General features: G+C 45.3%; 1 protein-coding gene across 1 annotated transcript; it reads left to right on the top strand.

Annotated features, from left to right (window-relative positions):
* The first annotated feature begins 1,856 nt into the window (after positions 1 to 1,856).
* Positions 1,857 to 16,519, top strand: LOC122112510 (mitochondrial ornithine transporter 1-like). The gene is given in 7 exon segments (XM_042685307.1): positions 1,857 to 1,965; positions 5,499 to 5,757; positions 11,305 to 11,442; positions 12,765 to 12,809; positions 13,092 to 13,216; positions 15,059 to 15,217; positions 16,300 to 16,519. Coding segments are annotated over 7 exon segments (906 nt in total). The 5' UTR covers positions 1,857 to 1,910; the 3' UTR covers positions 16,425 to 16,519.
* The last annotated feature ends 625 nt before the right edge of the window (positions 16,520 to 17,144 follow it).

Below are 17,144 nucleotides of genomic sequence, written 5' to 3'. Positions count from 1 at the left end.
GTCCAGCTGCGATTGTCCTAAGTGGAAAAGTGTGGGCCGCCTGCGCTTCTACCACCTGAGAAATTTGCTTCCCCCCAGGACCGAGGAGGAAATTGGGCTTAGCTTTGGTGTTCGTGTCCACCGAGTCGGACCCTGGGGTGGTTTGAAAAGTCAGGCCACGGCTCGCCGAAGAGATTCAGTGTCTCCATTCTTACAGCAAGCGCACACACTGGTTTAGATTCATGCTGACCACCAGCTCTTGGGTCCCGCAAGTCCCGCGTCTTTTCCAAGCCACAGCAATGCCCGGCTCTCGTGTCATTTTGTACGACTTCTGAGTTTGTTTGTTTAGTATCTGTGGCCTTTTTCTATACTTATCATTCTTAGAGGTTTATCTAAGGACCCACGTTAGATAGTCTTGTCTATCTATATATTTGCCTCCTTTTCTTTCCCTCCCCTAAAATGCAGGGTTGAATATTTTGGGTTTGTTTTTGGCCAGCTTGGTAAACCCTGGAATTAGGTATGCATTTGAACGTACAGGTTTAAAAGACTTAAAAACTTGCCAAGTTAATAATTTCTCTCTCTCTGTCTCTCGGTTTCTGTCTGTCTCCCTGTTTCTCTGTTGCTCTCTCCCTGCTCCTCTCTTTCCTCCTTCCTTCCACCTACGGGTTGCATTCCTTTGGAAAAAAAAACAAAACTGGTCTCCATTTTGGAGTTTGTTCATTGGCAAAGTGCAAAAAGTGACTGAAAACCTTGGCTAGCATTATTTTCTATTTAGGACAATGTGTTTGAAAGGACCTTTGCCCTTCATCTCTGATCTGTGCCAAAGTTTGCAATAAGATAGGGAATGAAATTTGTCCCTTGTTATTTACTTAGAAATCACTCCATTGTTTGAATGAAAACTGCATAAAATTGGTTGCTGAATTGGTTATTTTAATCCTATGTGTTAAAACATTGCCTATTTTTCTTTCGATTCAGTATTTATGAAGTTCATGTCTCACCAGTAGTTGATTTTTGTCTAACTTTAGAGAATAGTTTATAATAGCTTTCCCAAACTCTGTGGGCTACAACTCAAAAATACCAAATCAAGACTCAACTGGAGAGAAGCCTAGGAAACACTGAAAAAGTGTCCCCAGGTGATTCTCAAAACAAATGGAGAACTTAATGACCCAAGGTGTTAATGCTTCAAGTGTGGTTGGAAGGCCTGCATTATCAACCTCACCTTGGAAACTTAAGCCTGGTCCCACCTGAGGCCTGCTGAATCAGAATTGGCTTTGTACCCTGACCACTGGTGAACCTGCTTGTTTACTGCTGGGAAAAGCTGGGGTGGATGGAGGGTCTTGCTCTGAGAATGCATGATATATCAGTCCCATGAGTTTTGTTTTTGTTTTGTGTGTGTGTGTGTGTGTGTGTGTGTGTGGTTTTTGTCATAGAGCAGGCACTCTCAATAGGTTTGAGTGACTCTGCAGGGGTTTTGATCCCGGGGTCAAGACTTCTTGCATGCACTTCTCAAAACTTATGGGTCTCCCAGCACAGGCTGCTATTTTCAGGCTCTGAAAAACTAGTCTGTTGTGGTTTGGGATGTCTGTGGTGGCCTTCTTACCTGGTATTCATTTGTAAGGTTTTCCTAAAGGTTTGTCAAATTACCGGTGAGGGCTGAAGCAATGAAATTCAGGGAAGGATTTTATTTTTGAGCTAGGGGGTGTGAACTTTTTATGGAGCAGTACATCACTCAGCTACATTGATACCCCAAGTCCAATTCCTTAGGAGCCTTCTTCTCAGTCCCCAGAAATTCAGGTGTAGTAACTGTGCAACAAGCACAGAAAATGTGTGCTGCAGAGATTGGGCTAATGATAGGCTCTTGCCTCCTCCCAGGAATATCGGTGCCTGTCCTGAGTTCCAGAAAGTTGTCTCCCGCAAATGCCAGTGGCACCATGAAGTCCAATCCTGCCATCCAAGCTGCCATTGACCTCACCGCAGGAGCCGCAGGTAATCCCAGAGCAAACTGCTCTCTGTGTTCTTCAAGCTTCTCAGTGGGACTGAAAGAAAGTGGTTTAAGAGCATTCCTGTTGTCCTGTCAGGTGATACCCCATACCCATGGAATGAATCCACTTAATGGCAATTTGAAATTGTTCAGAACATGACAATAGGTAGAATAATATCTGTTACATTAAAACTTGCAGCAGTCAGGGTAAAGAGAACTACTGGAAAATGGCTCAGAGATGAAGTCATGTTTACTGCCACCTGGCTAAGATATGCAGTGACACTGGACTTCTACCCTAAACTTGACAGTCTTCAGATCCTTTGTCATACAAAAATAACGGTGGGCCACCTCTTAGTAGCCCTGCCTTTAGTGGTGCTGGGAAGGAAAGAGGGTCCCCTTTAGAAGGAAGACTGACCCTCCACTTGTCTTACAGTCAGGAAAGAAAAGAAGAGGTAATAGATCTTGTTGGGACTTACTGAGCTACTCAGGCTGACCTTTAGAGCCTGAGCCCAAGGGCAGGCTGAAGCCAGCACTAGCCACGTGCAGCCAACAGTTTAGAATGATCACTTTTAAGATGCAGGCACAGTGGGAAGTTGAGTCTGGGGCAAAACTGGGTTGTCTCCCATGTCATTTTGTTTTATTAGCGTCTTCTTTTACCTCAGGGGCAAAGGGTGTGTTTGTTGCTCAATGCTCTCTTATCCAAATGGTACTTCCTGGCTCAGCAAACCAAGTGTGATGGGGGGGGGGGGGGAGGAGGGGAAGAAGGGTGGGCACCATCTCTCAAACTGTCCTTTGCCCAGTTGTATTAAAAAAAAAAAATCCTTGTTCAGAGAAGAGCAAAGTTTTTTCCATGAACCAAAGGTTGGCCAAAGTAGGCTAGTGAGAAAGCTTCAGACAGCATATTTCAGATACTATAAAGATCCCAGAGAAGCATACCTCTCCAGATTAGAGACCATAGGCAGCTGTTCCAGACCAGTGAGCAGGCCTGACAGCTGGCTACATTGCACCTAGAGGGCTCTAGTCAACTATGTACCTTTTGGGCAGACCCCTACACTCTATGGAGGAGAACTGTAATTCCCCAGGCACCCTGGGAACCACCTCCCCTTCCCCATTGCTACCCTTGAGGACACTGTGAGAATGGCACAATTTCCCACCCTCCTCTGGCTTCCTAGTAGCGTCTGGGGAATGTTCTGGGTACAATTCTCATCTCTGTAGTAGGAGTGCTTATAACACGGAAGAGATTTCCAACTTGGGGCATTTTATGTCCTCCTGTCAGTCAGTGGAAGATCTATCTGTTGTGATCAACTTATAAGGCTTATACCTTTTTCTGTTTCTATTCATTCAGGTATTTGTATATCATAAGTAAAATCCGTTTTAAATGTAAATTGCAACATATTTACCTTGAGTTAAGCCTGGTATGTATATATTTAACAATAGTAATACCATGTTTCAGACCTTCTACATATTGATACTTTGTATTCCTGCAGCCTCTGGGGAAGGTATTTCTTTCCTGAGCTCAGCAACACAGGTTTGCCCCTGCCTAGGACAAGCTCCTGGCAGGCATAGCAACTCATACCTCACTAAGTGACAAAGGGCTTTCATCCTAGTGTGGATGACCTAAAAAAGGAAGCAGCAGTCCTACTTTTTTTGGGGGGAGGGGAGGCTGGGACCGGTCCTGAGGCTTGAACTTAGGGCCTGGCCACTGTACCTGAGCCTCTTTGTGCTCAAGGTTAGCACTCTAGTGCTTGAGCCACAATGCCACTTCTGGCTTTTTCTGAGTAGTTTTTTGGAGATGAGAGTCTCACGGACTTTCTTGCCCAAGCTGGTTTTGAACTGTGATTCTCAGATCTCAGCCTCCTAAGTCGCTAGAATTACAGATGTGAGCACTGGTGTCTGGCTTTGGAACTGTGTCTTTTTTTTTTTTTTTTTTTTTTTTGGTGTGTGTGTTGGCGGGGAGGGGAGTGTGTTTTAAAATTTAAACAAAGATCTCCTGCCAGGCAGGTTTTTCTATCCAGTTTACGTCTTCTAAAGTGCCAAGAAGTCATTGTCCCTGTCTGCTTGCTGCAGAAGTTCTAGGACAGGATCCTGGGAAGCTAAAAAGGGGAATTTAAAGCAGATAGTTGGGTAGTTATTGAAACGAGATATCAGGGATCCTCAAAAGTGAATGACCTGAAACAAGTCTGGGTAGTACTTTAAGAGCCAGTAGTTTAACAATTCCAGTGTTGTAGCAGAGCAGCTATCTGGCCACTGTGTGCTGTGCCTTCTTAGGTCCCATAGTGGGGAGATGGGGTATTTTGAGTCATTGAAACTTAGCCTCTTAAATGTCTAAATGGAAAACAACTAAAAAAAATCCTTTTGGGTGTGTGTGCGCCCATAAATGGGGCTTGAACTCAGAGCTTGGGCGCTGTCCCTTAGCTTTTTTGTGCAAGGATGGCACTCTTTCACTTGAACCACAGCTCCATTTCTACATTGTGTTTATTTTGTATTTTTTTTTTTTTTGGTGGTAAGAGTATCATGGACTCTTCTGCCTGAGCTGGCTCATACTGTAATCCTTAGATCTCAGCCTCCTGAGTAGCTAGGATTGCAGGAATTGGCCACCAGTGCCTGGCTTTCAAAAACCTTTTGGGACGGGACTGTCTTAAGAACTGTATGTTCCACTGCCCCTTTGAGCTGGGCTGTTATTGGTTGGGTATTTTGAAGTTCCCTCATCTGACCGTCTTGTGAGCTATCCTTTCTTCTACTCATGATGCCCCTGCTGACAGATGGCTTCAGTGCTTTGTGATTTGATTTGCTGCTTGTGTTGAAGATTAACAATCTGAATGCTACTGTGTTAGTTGGACTTTCTGTCACTGTGACAAATACTTGAGCAAACCTACTTAAGGAAGGAAGGGTTTATTCTGCTCATTGTAGGTACTTCTCAATCCTGTTGAGTAAATCTTAGTCTGACCTGCTCTGAATGCTGCAGAATATTAACCATTAGAGTTCAAGTTAAAGAGGTTTCCGGCAGGGGTCAGCTCTGTTCTCTGTGGGATGAAGTAGCCAGGCCCCTCCCTTTACCTGGTGTCTGAACCACGGTTGCTTTTCTGATTGCAGGCCAGCTGAGCAGGCATGAGGTCAGGGAGTTTCTCCCTCACCCTGTGTGTGGCTCCTGTCACTCCCAGACATTAGCTACACTGTTGTAACCACTTGGGTGGGAGGCGTGTGCCAAGTCCTGCCACCGCTAACTTTAGTGCTACCCTATGAGGTGGGCATGGGGGAGAGACAGAGATTCCAAGGTGCATCCCCTGCCTAGGACCTCATGGTCCCTGGGATTGCCACCCCTTGGTAGCCTGAGGCTGGGACTGTAGAACACAGGTCCTCCCTGCAAATGGGAGCTTCTAGGACTGGGCACAGTAGGAAGTTATTTACTGGACTCAGCTAGAAGGTTTGGGGAGAAAAGGAGCCAGAAAGAAGGGAAAAAGATAAGCCTCTGGGGCTGGCCACATGTCTTTCACAGAGAAAGCTGCAGACTCATGCTTCAGAATTGTCCTGCTTCCAGGGGGAACAGCATGTGTACTGACCGGACAGCCCTTTGACACAATGAAGGTGAAGATGCAGACGTTCCCTGACCTGTATCGGGGCCTCACTGACTGCTGCCTGAAGACCTACTCCCAGGTGGGCCTCCGTGGTTTCTACAAGGGCACCAGCCCGGCGCTGATCGCCAACATAGCCGAGAACTCGGTGCTCTTCATGTGCTATGGCTTCTGCCAGCAGGTGGTGTGGAAAGTGGTTGGATTGGACAGGCAGGCGAAGCTGAGGTGAGTTGGGCACTGGTGTTCTGTTGTTGGTTTTGTTTTTAAACTAGTGCTCCTGCATGGTCACAGTTTTAATGACACATACTGGGAAGAAAGTTTCCTTTTTCCAAACAACTGTCTCTGTGATTCTGATGTCACACACTATTCATGCATTGAGCAAAGGAGGCCTGACCACAGCCCACCATCAAAAGGAGCCACTGAATAGTTCCATCTCTTCAAAAAGATGCTTGCTTACTTCTCTCTCTCTCTCTCTCTCTCTCACACACACACACACACATACACTTTTGCTTTCTTTCTTCTGGTTCTAGGGCTTGAACTCTGGGGCCTAGACACTGTCCTTGAGCTTTTGTGCTCAAGGCTAACACACTACGGTTTGAGCTACAGCTCTACTTCCAGATAAGAGTCTGATGGGGGGGCTGGGAAGGTGGCTCAGTGGTAGAGTGCTTGCTTCGAATGCATGAGGCCCTGGGATCAATTCCTCAGCACTACATAAGCAGAAAAAGCCAGAAGTGGTGCTATGGCTCAAGTGGTAGAGCGCTAGCCTTGAGCTGAAGAGCTGAGGGACAGCGCCCAGGACCAGAGTTTAGGCCCTATGAATGGCCAAAAAAAAAAAAAAAAAGAGAGAGTCTGATGGACTTTTCCTGCCTGGGCTGGCGTCAAACTGAGATCTTCAGATCTCAACCCCACTGGCCCCTGGCAAGCATGCTTTTCATATGCACATAAGTGCTGGACTAAAATTGTGGAAGCATTTTAGGCTCCCCTCCATCATTAAAATTCAGAGTGTTGGAAGAAGTTGCCTGGGCCAAGTGGATTTGAAGAGAAAACGTGAAACATGAGCAAGAGTTGGAAACTGGGACTGAGTTTCGCTCCAATATTTGTGTGGTCTTCCTTAAGGTATTTATTATGCCTTTGGCTCATGTGTGGTCTTCCTTAAGGTATTTATTATATGTATATAGAGAATTTGGAAACCATTGGGATGGATAGCCATCTTCCTTTGAACACTGATTTTTTTTTGTTCTAGTATTGGGGCTAGAACTCAGGGTCGCACACTGGTTTTTTGTTGTTTTGTTCTTTTCTTTTTCCTCCCCGCCTTGCCTCTCCTCCCCTCCCCTCCTCTCTCCTCCCCTCTCCTCTCCTCTTCTCTTCCTTTCTTTTTTTTCCAGTCCTGGGGCTTGAAACTCAGGGCACTGTCTCTGAGCTTCTTTTACTCTACGACTTAAGCCACAGTGCTACTTCTGGCTTTTTTCTGTGTATGTGGTACTAAGGAGTTGAACCCAGGGTTTCATGCATGCTAGGTAAGCACTCTACTCCTAAGCTACATTCTCAGCCCCTGTTTTCTTTTTTTGTTCTCAAAGCTGACACTCGACTACATAAACCACAGCTCTAGTAACATCAATTTATTTGAAATGATTTAAAATGAATACATCTGCTCTGCGCCTGCGAAGGGCAGTCTTGTTGGTTGTCCCAATAGGAATTGGAAGGCCAATGCAACTTGTAACCCATCAGATTAAGGATGGTTCCTTGTGGACAGACGTGTTTTCTGGTGATGCTAGGGGGGGTCAGCCAGGCCCTTTTCATAGACCACGATTCTTTCATGATTGATGGAACTTGGCTTTAATGGATGGGATGGTCCTAGGAGATGGTGGAGGAGAGAGGAAGGCTGAGCACTGATCCTACATACAGCCTCCAACACAGAGTGGGCAAGAGAGAGACATGAAGCAGAGGCAGAAGTGGGGGCAAACCAGGAGAGAAGACGGGAGACCACAGTGCCTCACAGGGGAGACTGAACAGACGCAGAGTGATAAGTAGCCTCAGCCTTCTCTCCAGCTCAGGGGGGACATTCTGCCTGAGGAGCCTGGATTCTTGTTCTCCCTCAGCCTCCTGGTGAAGTACACAGGGGAGAAGCCAGGGATGTGGGATGGGCACCTGTGTGAGGTTCTGGGGGAAGAACCCTGCACATCCCACGGAACAAGGCTGCACCCCCACCCTGCCCCCGGCCATGGGACAGGACTGTGATTTTGCCTTCTGATGGGGATAAAGCTGTGAGGGAAGGGCCTCCCTGTTCCCCTATTCCCCCCCCCCCCCCGCCCTGCCCACCCCCCTGCGGAGACCAGGGTGAGAGCAACACACTTCTGGACTTCTGGTAGAAGATGAATGAATGAACGACACAAAGCCTTCCAGCTCCTTTTCCCCAAACTGTCTCCAGAAGCCTGAGTCAGGGTCAGTGAGAAAGGTTAGGGAATGATTTATTGTATCTCTCCTCTGGGGCACTGAAGATGTTTATTTCAAATAGAACAAATGACATTTAGGTCTCAAGAGATCTTCCAGCTAAGTTCTCCCATAAGGACACCAGCCTGTTTGGCATAGTCTAACACAATGCTAGAATCTTCTCTGAGCTTGGACACCTTTCCTGTTCACATGCCAAAGAATAGCAGTTGCCTGTAACTATTGGGAAAGTGGTACCTAGAGTCTTGACCAAGCTGTCTGCCTTACAGATGGGGACTTGGCCCATGTGTTCTGAGCCCCTCCCACCAGTCTCCCTTGTTAGGTCAAGTCAGGGCTCTGTAACTCATGAAGCACTGAGAAGGGATCTACTGTGGAAGCCTGCTGTGGACTTCTGCAGTCACATTGTAAATATTTGCCTGTTCCTGGTTTGAGCATGACCTCTGACTGGGTAGGGTCTTACGCAGCCAGAGCATTTAGGTCATGCTTTTTGTTGAGCAGATCGATCATACAGTGGACTCTTACAGAACCCATCCTATATCTGTGCGCTTTCAGTTCCAGCTCTATATATTTAGACAACACATAGGACTCACAAGGCCTATGTGCCTCCTTTTTACACTGGTAGGTGAAAGTATTTGTTAGAAAGATAAAGTCCATGGCCAATCTGACTTGGCGCTATTTCTGCACTCTAATAAGGTGTCCTGTGTGTGTTCAGACACCTGAGCCACCAGGCATTGGAGACTGGATCTACTCCCACATTTATTGACTGCTGCCTTTGTTCCAGAAAACTTGGCAAATGCTTCACAATGATCCCAACTGATGGTTACCTGTCAGCAGCTTGACAGTGTCCCAGAGTAACATCAAAGACGGATTTGCAGGCTGTCTGAAAGACAGCAAAAACCATTTTAAGCTTTGTTGTTGTTTTTTTTTTCACAATCAAGCTAAGGAGAGATGTGAGGAGGAAGGAGTGGACTGAGCAGCACACAAGTTTCTCTACACCTGAAGGCTGTGTGTCAAAGACACTTATGTCCCTGGCTGGCTCTCCTTTGTCTGATCTTGACTCTGAGGTGTGCGGAAGTCTCCACTGCAAGCAGTGGCCACCTCCTCAAAGCAAGCCCCACTCCCAGCCAGCACTTCTGACACCCACTGTGTCCGCAGCAGCTCCCCGCACCATCTGCAATCACTTGCAGATATGAGGCAGAGACAAGACCTCAGGAAATCAGAACTCAGATCTGTCCTTTGGGCAAGCTTTGATTTCACATTAACATTCACCCTGGCGAAACTTCAGGGCATTGAGTGTGGTACGTTGGTTTGTATTTTTGCTTGCTGTTTGGAGAAACATTATTAGGGATTCTCAGGGCTTTTGGCCATCTGGGAGGGTTTCTAAAACAGCAGGAGGCTAATGCTTAATGGGTTAGCAGGGGAACCAATTCAAACTTTCCTAGTGCTAGCAGAGCTGCAGGTAAACACTGATTCAAGAACTGTTCAGACATTTCCTCCTTTTTCTTGAACTCATACTAGATTCTAGTTTCACAACCCTGCTGCTGGTGTGTGTAGATGGTGTTATAGGCCATATGAGAGGAGGAGAATGCTTCTGGTTTTGTTATTTGTGTGCATTTATCCTGTTAGGATCTCCTTCTGATTGCTACCTTGGCTCTTCCATGTAAAACCACTGCGTGTGCAGAGGTGTACTGGCTCTACCCACCTCTGAGGCCCCACTCTCCCCTCTCTTGCTTCCTTTGTGGCGAGCTGTTTTCCTCTATTTTATGTTATTATAAGAGGAGATCTGGGTGTTCAGGGTAATGTATAAAGAAAAGAGCTTTACTTGGCTCTCAGTTCTTGAGATTCGAGAGTGTGGCCAGCTCTGTCATCAGGACGTGGTGCATGGTGTCCTGGTGAGTGTGTGAGAGGGGAAGATTACGTGGCATGACAGAAAGTCAGAGAGATTCAGAGACGAGGCTAGCTCTGTTGATAAAAATCATGTGAGGACTAACCAGAATCCTGTGAGAGCCACATGAATCCCTTCTGAGGGTGTCAGTGCTCCCAGCCATGCAACCACCTTCTATGGCACCACCCCCTCCCGCGAAGGTCCCAGCCTTGTTGCTTCACAGTGCAGGTTGGACCTCCAGCCTGTGGGCCTTTTGGAGACACACTCAAGCCATAGCAGGAGGCTGTCCACTGAATTAAAAAGTCTTTTTGCAGTGTAAGGAATTCTAGTTAGAAATTGATACTGGGCTTTCATCATTGGGTTGGTTTACATCACCTTGGATTTGGGTAGGAAGGGATAGCCTCAGAACTTTATTTATGGTTTAGTGCCATATACACTGAAGTGTTTGCAATGTTTTGGGTAATGGGACTACGGGTAGTATTTTCCCCCTCCATGTGTTTTCTGTGATCTTTTGGCTTCATGCATCACTGTTAAAACAGAATACTAAAAATTGGGCAGCTTGAGTAACAGTCATTTCTCATAATTCTCAAGGCTGGGGAGTCTAAAATCAAGATACTCACAGACTTGATGTCTGGCAAAGGCTTGCTTCTGGTTTTATAGACATGCCTTGGACTATGTCCTCCTGGTTAGTCATGGGGTTTGAACTCTGGGCCTGGGTGCTGTCCCTGCACTCTTCAGCTCAAGGCTATTGCTCTACCGCTTGAGCCATAGTGCTACTTCTGGTTTTCTAGTGGTTTATCGGAGATAAGAGTCTCATGGACTTTCCTGTCTGGGCTGGCTTTGAACCATGAAATCCTCAGATCTCAGCCTCCTGAGTAGCTAGAATTACAGGTGTAAGCCACCAGTGCCTGGCTTCTGGTCCCTTCTTATAAGGACACAAATCCCACGATGACTCTCCCATGCTTATGACCTAATCTAAACCTTGATTGGCTCTCAAGGACCTGTTCTCCAACTATATCACACAAGAACTTAAGCTTTTCAATATATGAGTTTGGGAGCAGGAATAAGCCTCTAGTTTATGGCTGTGTGCTAGAACTCCTGGCCAGCATGCACAAGAGCCTGGGCTCTGGCGCTAGCACTGATAAACACAACACACACACACACACACACACACACACACACACACACACACACACATGAACAAACTCAACATGGATGTTACAGGGCTGGGTTTGACTTCTAGCACTACCACTAAGTAGCTGTGTGAGTTTAGCATGTTATATGGCATCTCTAGGCATCCTGTCCTCATGTGGAGACTGGGATATTGTCATCTCACAGAGTCATGGGTCTCTGGATGGGACGACATGTGCAAGTCTCCCTTCCTGTAAGATGAGAGCTGCAGGAGGGGCCTGATGGCCATCTGCCTTCTCTGCTTTCAGTGATCTGTAGAATGCGGCCGCCGGGTCCTTTGCCTCTGCCTTTGCTGCCTTGGTGCTCTGCCCTACAGAACTCGTGAAGTGCCGGCTCCAGACCATGTTTGAGATGGAGACATCGGGAAAGATAGCCAAAAGCCAGAAGTAAGCTCTGAATGTTGAGGCCCTGATGCTTGGTCTCTCTTGCCTCAGTGTATGGAGTGATGTTTCATTTTATATAGTGTTGTCAAAATTGGGTTTATCTACTCCCAAGTGCTGTTTTCCAGTATACTTTCCCCTAATCGTCAGAGGATAGTTTCCTGAAAGGATTGATCCCACCACCCCACCCTGTAGGAGGTCTTAGGCAGAAATGGTGAAACTAGAAGCCGAATAATTTGCTTTTGTCCTTGGGTGCAAAAGGCTTGATCTTCATCCATATTTGGGAGGGGACCTAGCAGGCAGCTTTGAACCAGATCTGAGAGCTGAGCTTGCTTTTGTTCTGATGTGGACTGTGAATGCCCATTCTCAGGTTTCACATGAGTGTTCATGCTAATCCTTGAGATCCTAATAGAGACTTCCCATCCTCTGCAGCCCTCCAAATGTACCACAAAGGGCTCAGGCTCTGCACACACTCATTATTTCTGTTGGCAGGTTGACCAATTTCAGCGATCTGTCTGCTCCTTACAGTGCCCTATTTTCTACAGCTTTCAGTTCATTCCAACCAACTTGAATCTATTGTTTCTTGTCTGGAAGCTCAAGCCTGTAAGGCTTGAGAACTTTCTGTTGTTGAACTATAGCACACAGTAGTGTAAATACATGCATGTATTCTGGGTTCTATAAACATCCATGAAGTAAAGTCATGAATGTAACCAGTACCCAGATTAAGTAGTAGAAAATCAATAGCACTGAAAAGGCTATCTTCATGTGCCCTGAAAATTGTTTACAATAATTTAAAGATAGTTAATGATTATGTCCAGTGGATTTAGGCAGATAAACACCTTGTAAAGAAGTATTGCGGGGCTGGGAAGGTGGCTCAGTGGTAGAGCGCTTGCCTTGCCTGCCTGAAGCCCTGGGTTCGATTCCTCAGTACCACATAAGCAAAAAGAAAAAAGCTAGAAGTGGCGCTGTGGCTCAAGTGGTAGAGTGCTAGCCTTGAGATGAAGAGCTGAGGGACAGCGCCCAGGCCCAGAGTTCAGGCCCCATGACTAGACCAAAACAAAATGAAACAAAACAAGCAAAAAGAAGTATTGCTTTTGTGCTTGGGGTATAACAGTGTACAGAAGATGTGTGGATGGCAGACTAACTGTGCAAGGTAGATTACTTCTGCACACTGCACAAGGAAAGGAAGTAGTGGATGGGCCTGGCCAGCAGGGAATGTCTGATGGAGCTCTTGGGAGCTAGCTCTCAGAAGGAAGATGTTTGGTGTGCTCATTTTTGTCAGCTTAGGGCTTGCCTGTCCTAACTCTTTCTCACGGTGTCCCTTCCAGTACAGTTTGGTCTGTGGTGAAGAGCATCCTTAAGAAAGATGGTCCCTTTCAGGTGGACCTGTTGCAACAATGAGAAGTACAAAATGTCATGTCAAAACCAGTTTTACAATGTCGGTGTGGGGGGGGGGAGGGGGTATGATTGGGTGCGGGGGAGGGGGGAGGCTGGGAAGGGAGGTGAAGGGTAAACAAAGGAGGAGGCTGCAATGCTTGGTAAGAAATGTATGCATTATCCTGCCCATGTAATTGTAACCCCTCTGTACAGTATGTTCTCAAATAAAATAAAATAAAATTTAAAAAAAAAAAAAAAAAAAGAAAGAAAGATGGTCCCTTGGGCTTCTACCATGGCCTTTCAAGCACTCTACTTCGAGAAGTACCAGGCTATTTCTTCTTCTTTGGTGGTTATGAACTAAGCCGGTCAGGTTTTGCATCGGGAAGATCAAAAGATGAATTAGGTAACTATGTGTGCGTTGACAGAATTTTGGTCTGATGATCTCTGCTTCCTGGGGGTGTGGTTTCTGCAGTCATCTGATCTGTGCACTCCTTTGTGATCCCCACGAAGGCTTTTGATGCCAGAAGCTTCCCAACAGTAGGTGACTGCGAGGACCCTCTCCTAAGGGGCATGACGTTCCTCAGGACAGGAACTGAATCAGTGTCTCCCAGACTGTTTCAACAGTGTTGTTCTTTTAAGGAAGAATAAATGCAGAGATTATTTTCTCCATGTAGAAATCAGTATGATGATGAAAAAGCCTGTAAATGAATCTTGATAGTGGAACTGGAGGCATGGATCAAATGGTAACACCTTAACCATGAGCAAAAAAGCCAAGCAGAAGTGAAGGCCTTGAGTTCAAGCCCCAATGTGTACACACACACACACACACACACACACACACACACACACACACACACACCTCCCACTAATCAAATCAAGCTTACACACACACACGCACACGCACACGCACACACACACACCTCCCACTAATCAAATCAAGCTTGGCAATGTCTTGGTAGCAGTGAAGAACACAGTGAAGAGTTCTAACTTATCCTATTAAACTGCTGGGCACAACTGTGTGCTTGACACTATGTGTCAAAAATTAACATGTTTTTCTTTGTAAACGATTTATATTGTTGTTATAAAGGTGCTGTACAGAGAGGTTACAGTTACAATAAGTCAAGATATGTTTCTTTTTGGACAATGTCACAGCTTCCCTTGCTGTCTCCCAGTTTTTCCCTCCATTCCCACCTACAAGTTGTACAGTTTGTTTACAACATAGTGTCTAGTGAGTATCTGCTGCATTTGTGAGTTGGTTTTTCTTAAGCATCTCATTTCAGTGAATTGATATAAACTGTGGTTAGTCAGGCTCCTAGACTAAACTAATGTATTTAGTAAGATACTTTCTTTTTTTTGTTTTTTTGGTTTTCTTTGGTCCGGTCGTGAGGCCTGAACTCTGGGCCTGGACACTGTCCCTCAGCTCTTCAGCTCAAGGCTAGCGCTCTACCATTAGAGCCACAGTGCCACTTCCAGTTTTTTTCTTTTTTGCTTATATGGCGCTGAGAAATCGAACCCAGGGCCTCATGCATGCAAGGCAAGCGCTCTACCACTGAGCCACCTTCCCAGCCCAAGATACTTTCTTAAATGAAAAAAAAAATGGAGTTGTTGGGTATTAAAATACAGTCACAAGAGGAGTTGGGTATTTGTTGCTGACACTTGTAATCCTAGCTACTCAAGAGGCTGAGATCTGAGGATTACAGTCCAAAGCCAGCAAGAGTCTTTGGGACTCTTATCTTCATTAACTACTCAGAAAAAAAAAAGCTACAAGTGGCTCTGTGGCGCAAGTGGTAGAGTGCTAGCCTTGAGAGAAAAAAAAATCGCAAGGAACAGTGCACAGGTCCTGAGTTCAAGCCCCAGGAACAGCTCCCCAAAACAAAACAAAATCAAATATGAAAATAAGGGTGAGAAAGTTAAAAAATACATGGACTTGGCTGCAGAGGCCTGTCTTCTCATCGCCCATCGATGAGACCTGCTGTTCTAGGTGGGCCAGCCCCCACTGAGGATAGGACCAGAGGTGTGGCCACACTACATGTGACCCCAGCTTAACACAAGCCTTGCTAAGGTTTCCTGTCCTAGTGAGGCCAAGGACAGACCCAATGACCACATGGAACCTTGTGTCCTCCAAGAGTTTTCTTGAAGAATTGTATCCTCCAGCATTACTGTTCTCATTGCCTGTACCACTGCTCCACTGATCTCTGAAAATGACACTGAAGATCAACTCTTATTTGCTATTTTTCTCCTCTAGGCCCTGTGCCTTTGATGCTAAGTGGCGGAATTGGTGGAATTTGCCTATGGCTTGCTGTCTACCCAGTGGATTGTATCAAATCTAGAATTCAAGTGCTTTCCATGTCTGGAAAGCAGGCAGGGTTTGTTGGAACCTTTCTTAGTGTTTTGAAAACCGAAGGTGAGTTGTGCTGAGTGCAGAAACAGATTAGGTACACCCAGTCAATTGGTTCTTTTATTGTTGTCCTGTCAACTAACCCCTAATAGCAGGGCAGGGGCCTGGCATGATCTTTTGTTCTAAATAGCCTAAAAGGATTGTTGAGGATGTGGACTTCCTATGGTTTGAAGTTAGATCTATGCAAAGATGATGTGTAAGAGGATGAATAAGGGCTTTACAGAAATACAACATTCTTAGTGATGACATTTCTGAAGTCAGAAATAAACAAGCAGCTTCTGAAGTGACTTGGGGGCAACTTTTAGAGTTAGGCAGGAGAATAATGACTTTAAGTGTTAACTTGTATAGTAACCAACTCCATGGAATCTGTGAAAACCTGTTCTAGCAACCATTACATATTTTAAAACTTGGGTTAAGTTGAGCACTGGTGGTTCACACCTGTAATCCTAGCTACTTGAGAGGCTGATAGCTGAGGAGTGTAGTTCAAAGCCAGCCTGGGCAGGAAAGCTCAAGGGACTATTTCCAATTAACTAGCAAAGGGCAGAAAGTGGAACTGTAGTTGATAGAATGCTAGCTCTGAGCACAAAAACTCAGGGATAGCAACCAGGCCCTGGGTTCAAGCCTTAGTATTGGCATACACAGACACACAGACACACACATGAATTGTTTAATTCATGTCCCCTGTAGCACACAAACTCTATTTAATACTAGTAACCTCAACTTCCTTAAGTTTGCATGACACTTTATAGTTTTATAAAGTATGCATGCTTCCCTTATCCAATCCATCCTCAAAGCCTTCACTGTTGGTGATCTTGCTGTCACCTATGGCTCCAGTTCCCTCCTTCTGGCCATAGCAGGCCTTCGTGTTGCGCCATCCATTTCCCAGGAGTTAGCCAGGCATGGAAATAATCTGTTTTGCCCCTAGCATGAACCACCTTTGTGAGAAAGCCTGATCCTTGTCTTGTTTTGACTATTTTCCTTAGGGATACCTGGAAATAAATTCTTTCTTCACTTGTTGGGTTTTATAGCATATGACTATCCCTAAGAAGGGGATTGTCACAGTCTTTGATCACCATTTTGTCTCCTAGGAATAACAGCCTTATATTCTGGATTGAAACCTACTATGATTCGAGCATTCCCTGCCAATGGCTCACTATTTTTGGCATATGAATACAGCAGGAAGTTGATGATGAGCCAGCTGGAAGCCTACTGAAGTGTCCTGGTGGGTCTGGATCCAAGCACAGACATTTAAGAACTACTGTTCATCTCAGGGTTTCATGGAGTATGGTAAAAATGTCTAATTACTTTCATTTATGGACGATTTTGCTCATCACCTCCCTTCTTGTACCCTACATCTTAAAACTTTATGGCAAAGCCTCTATTTTACATAATATAACTTGTGTCCATGATTGTACTACAAGAGAAAACTTGCTACTTTTGTTGTCCTTGATGAAATAAACATCTGGCTGGTAGCCTTATGCACTTAACTTGAAAGGTCAAATATACTTCTGCTTGGGTGTGATTTCTGCATAAAGCTACATAATGTACACATGCAGTTTGTATAGTTATGTACTGACAGAAACACCATTTGCTCAGTGTTTCATTGCAAATAGAAATAGCTGAAACCCCACAGGTGACCATTTTCCACAAAAGTAGTTATAAGTGATTACAGCATCTGTTTTAGATGTAAGTGTATTTTTTGTTTTTTTAAGTGTCCTGAACCTGTGTACTAAGAAGTCAAAGATTTTATAATGGAACTTGAGAACTAAAATATCTAGATTTTTAAGAGACTGTATCTGCACATTTGTATGGCTTCTAGATTCTTGATGAAATTTTAGGGTAGGCATCCTACATTTTTGCCCAGATGCAGTACTCTTAAAATAGTGCCATTCATTTTCTAGAAGGGTTCTGAATGTAGTCCGCAGTCTTGACT

The sequence above is a fragment of the Dipodomys spectabilis genome, unplaced genomic scaffold (genome assembly GCF_019054845.1).
Source record: "Dipodomys spectabilis isolate Male_0828 unplaced genomic scaffold, ASM1905484v1 ptg000095l, whole genome shotgun sequence".
Classification (NCBI taxonomy): Eukaryota; Metazoa; Chordata; class Mammalia; order Rodentia; family Heteromyidae; genus Dipodomys; species Dipodomys spectabilis.
Note: the sequence above shows the minus strand (reverse complement) of the source record. Positions and strands in the feature narration are given on the sequence as shown.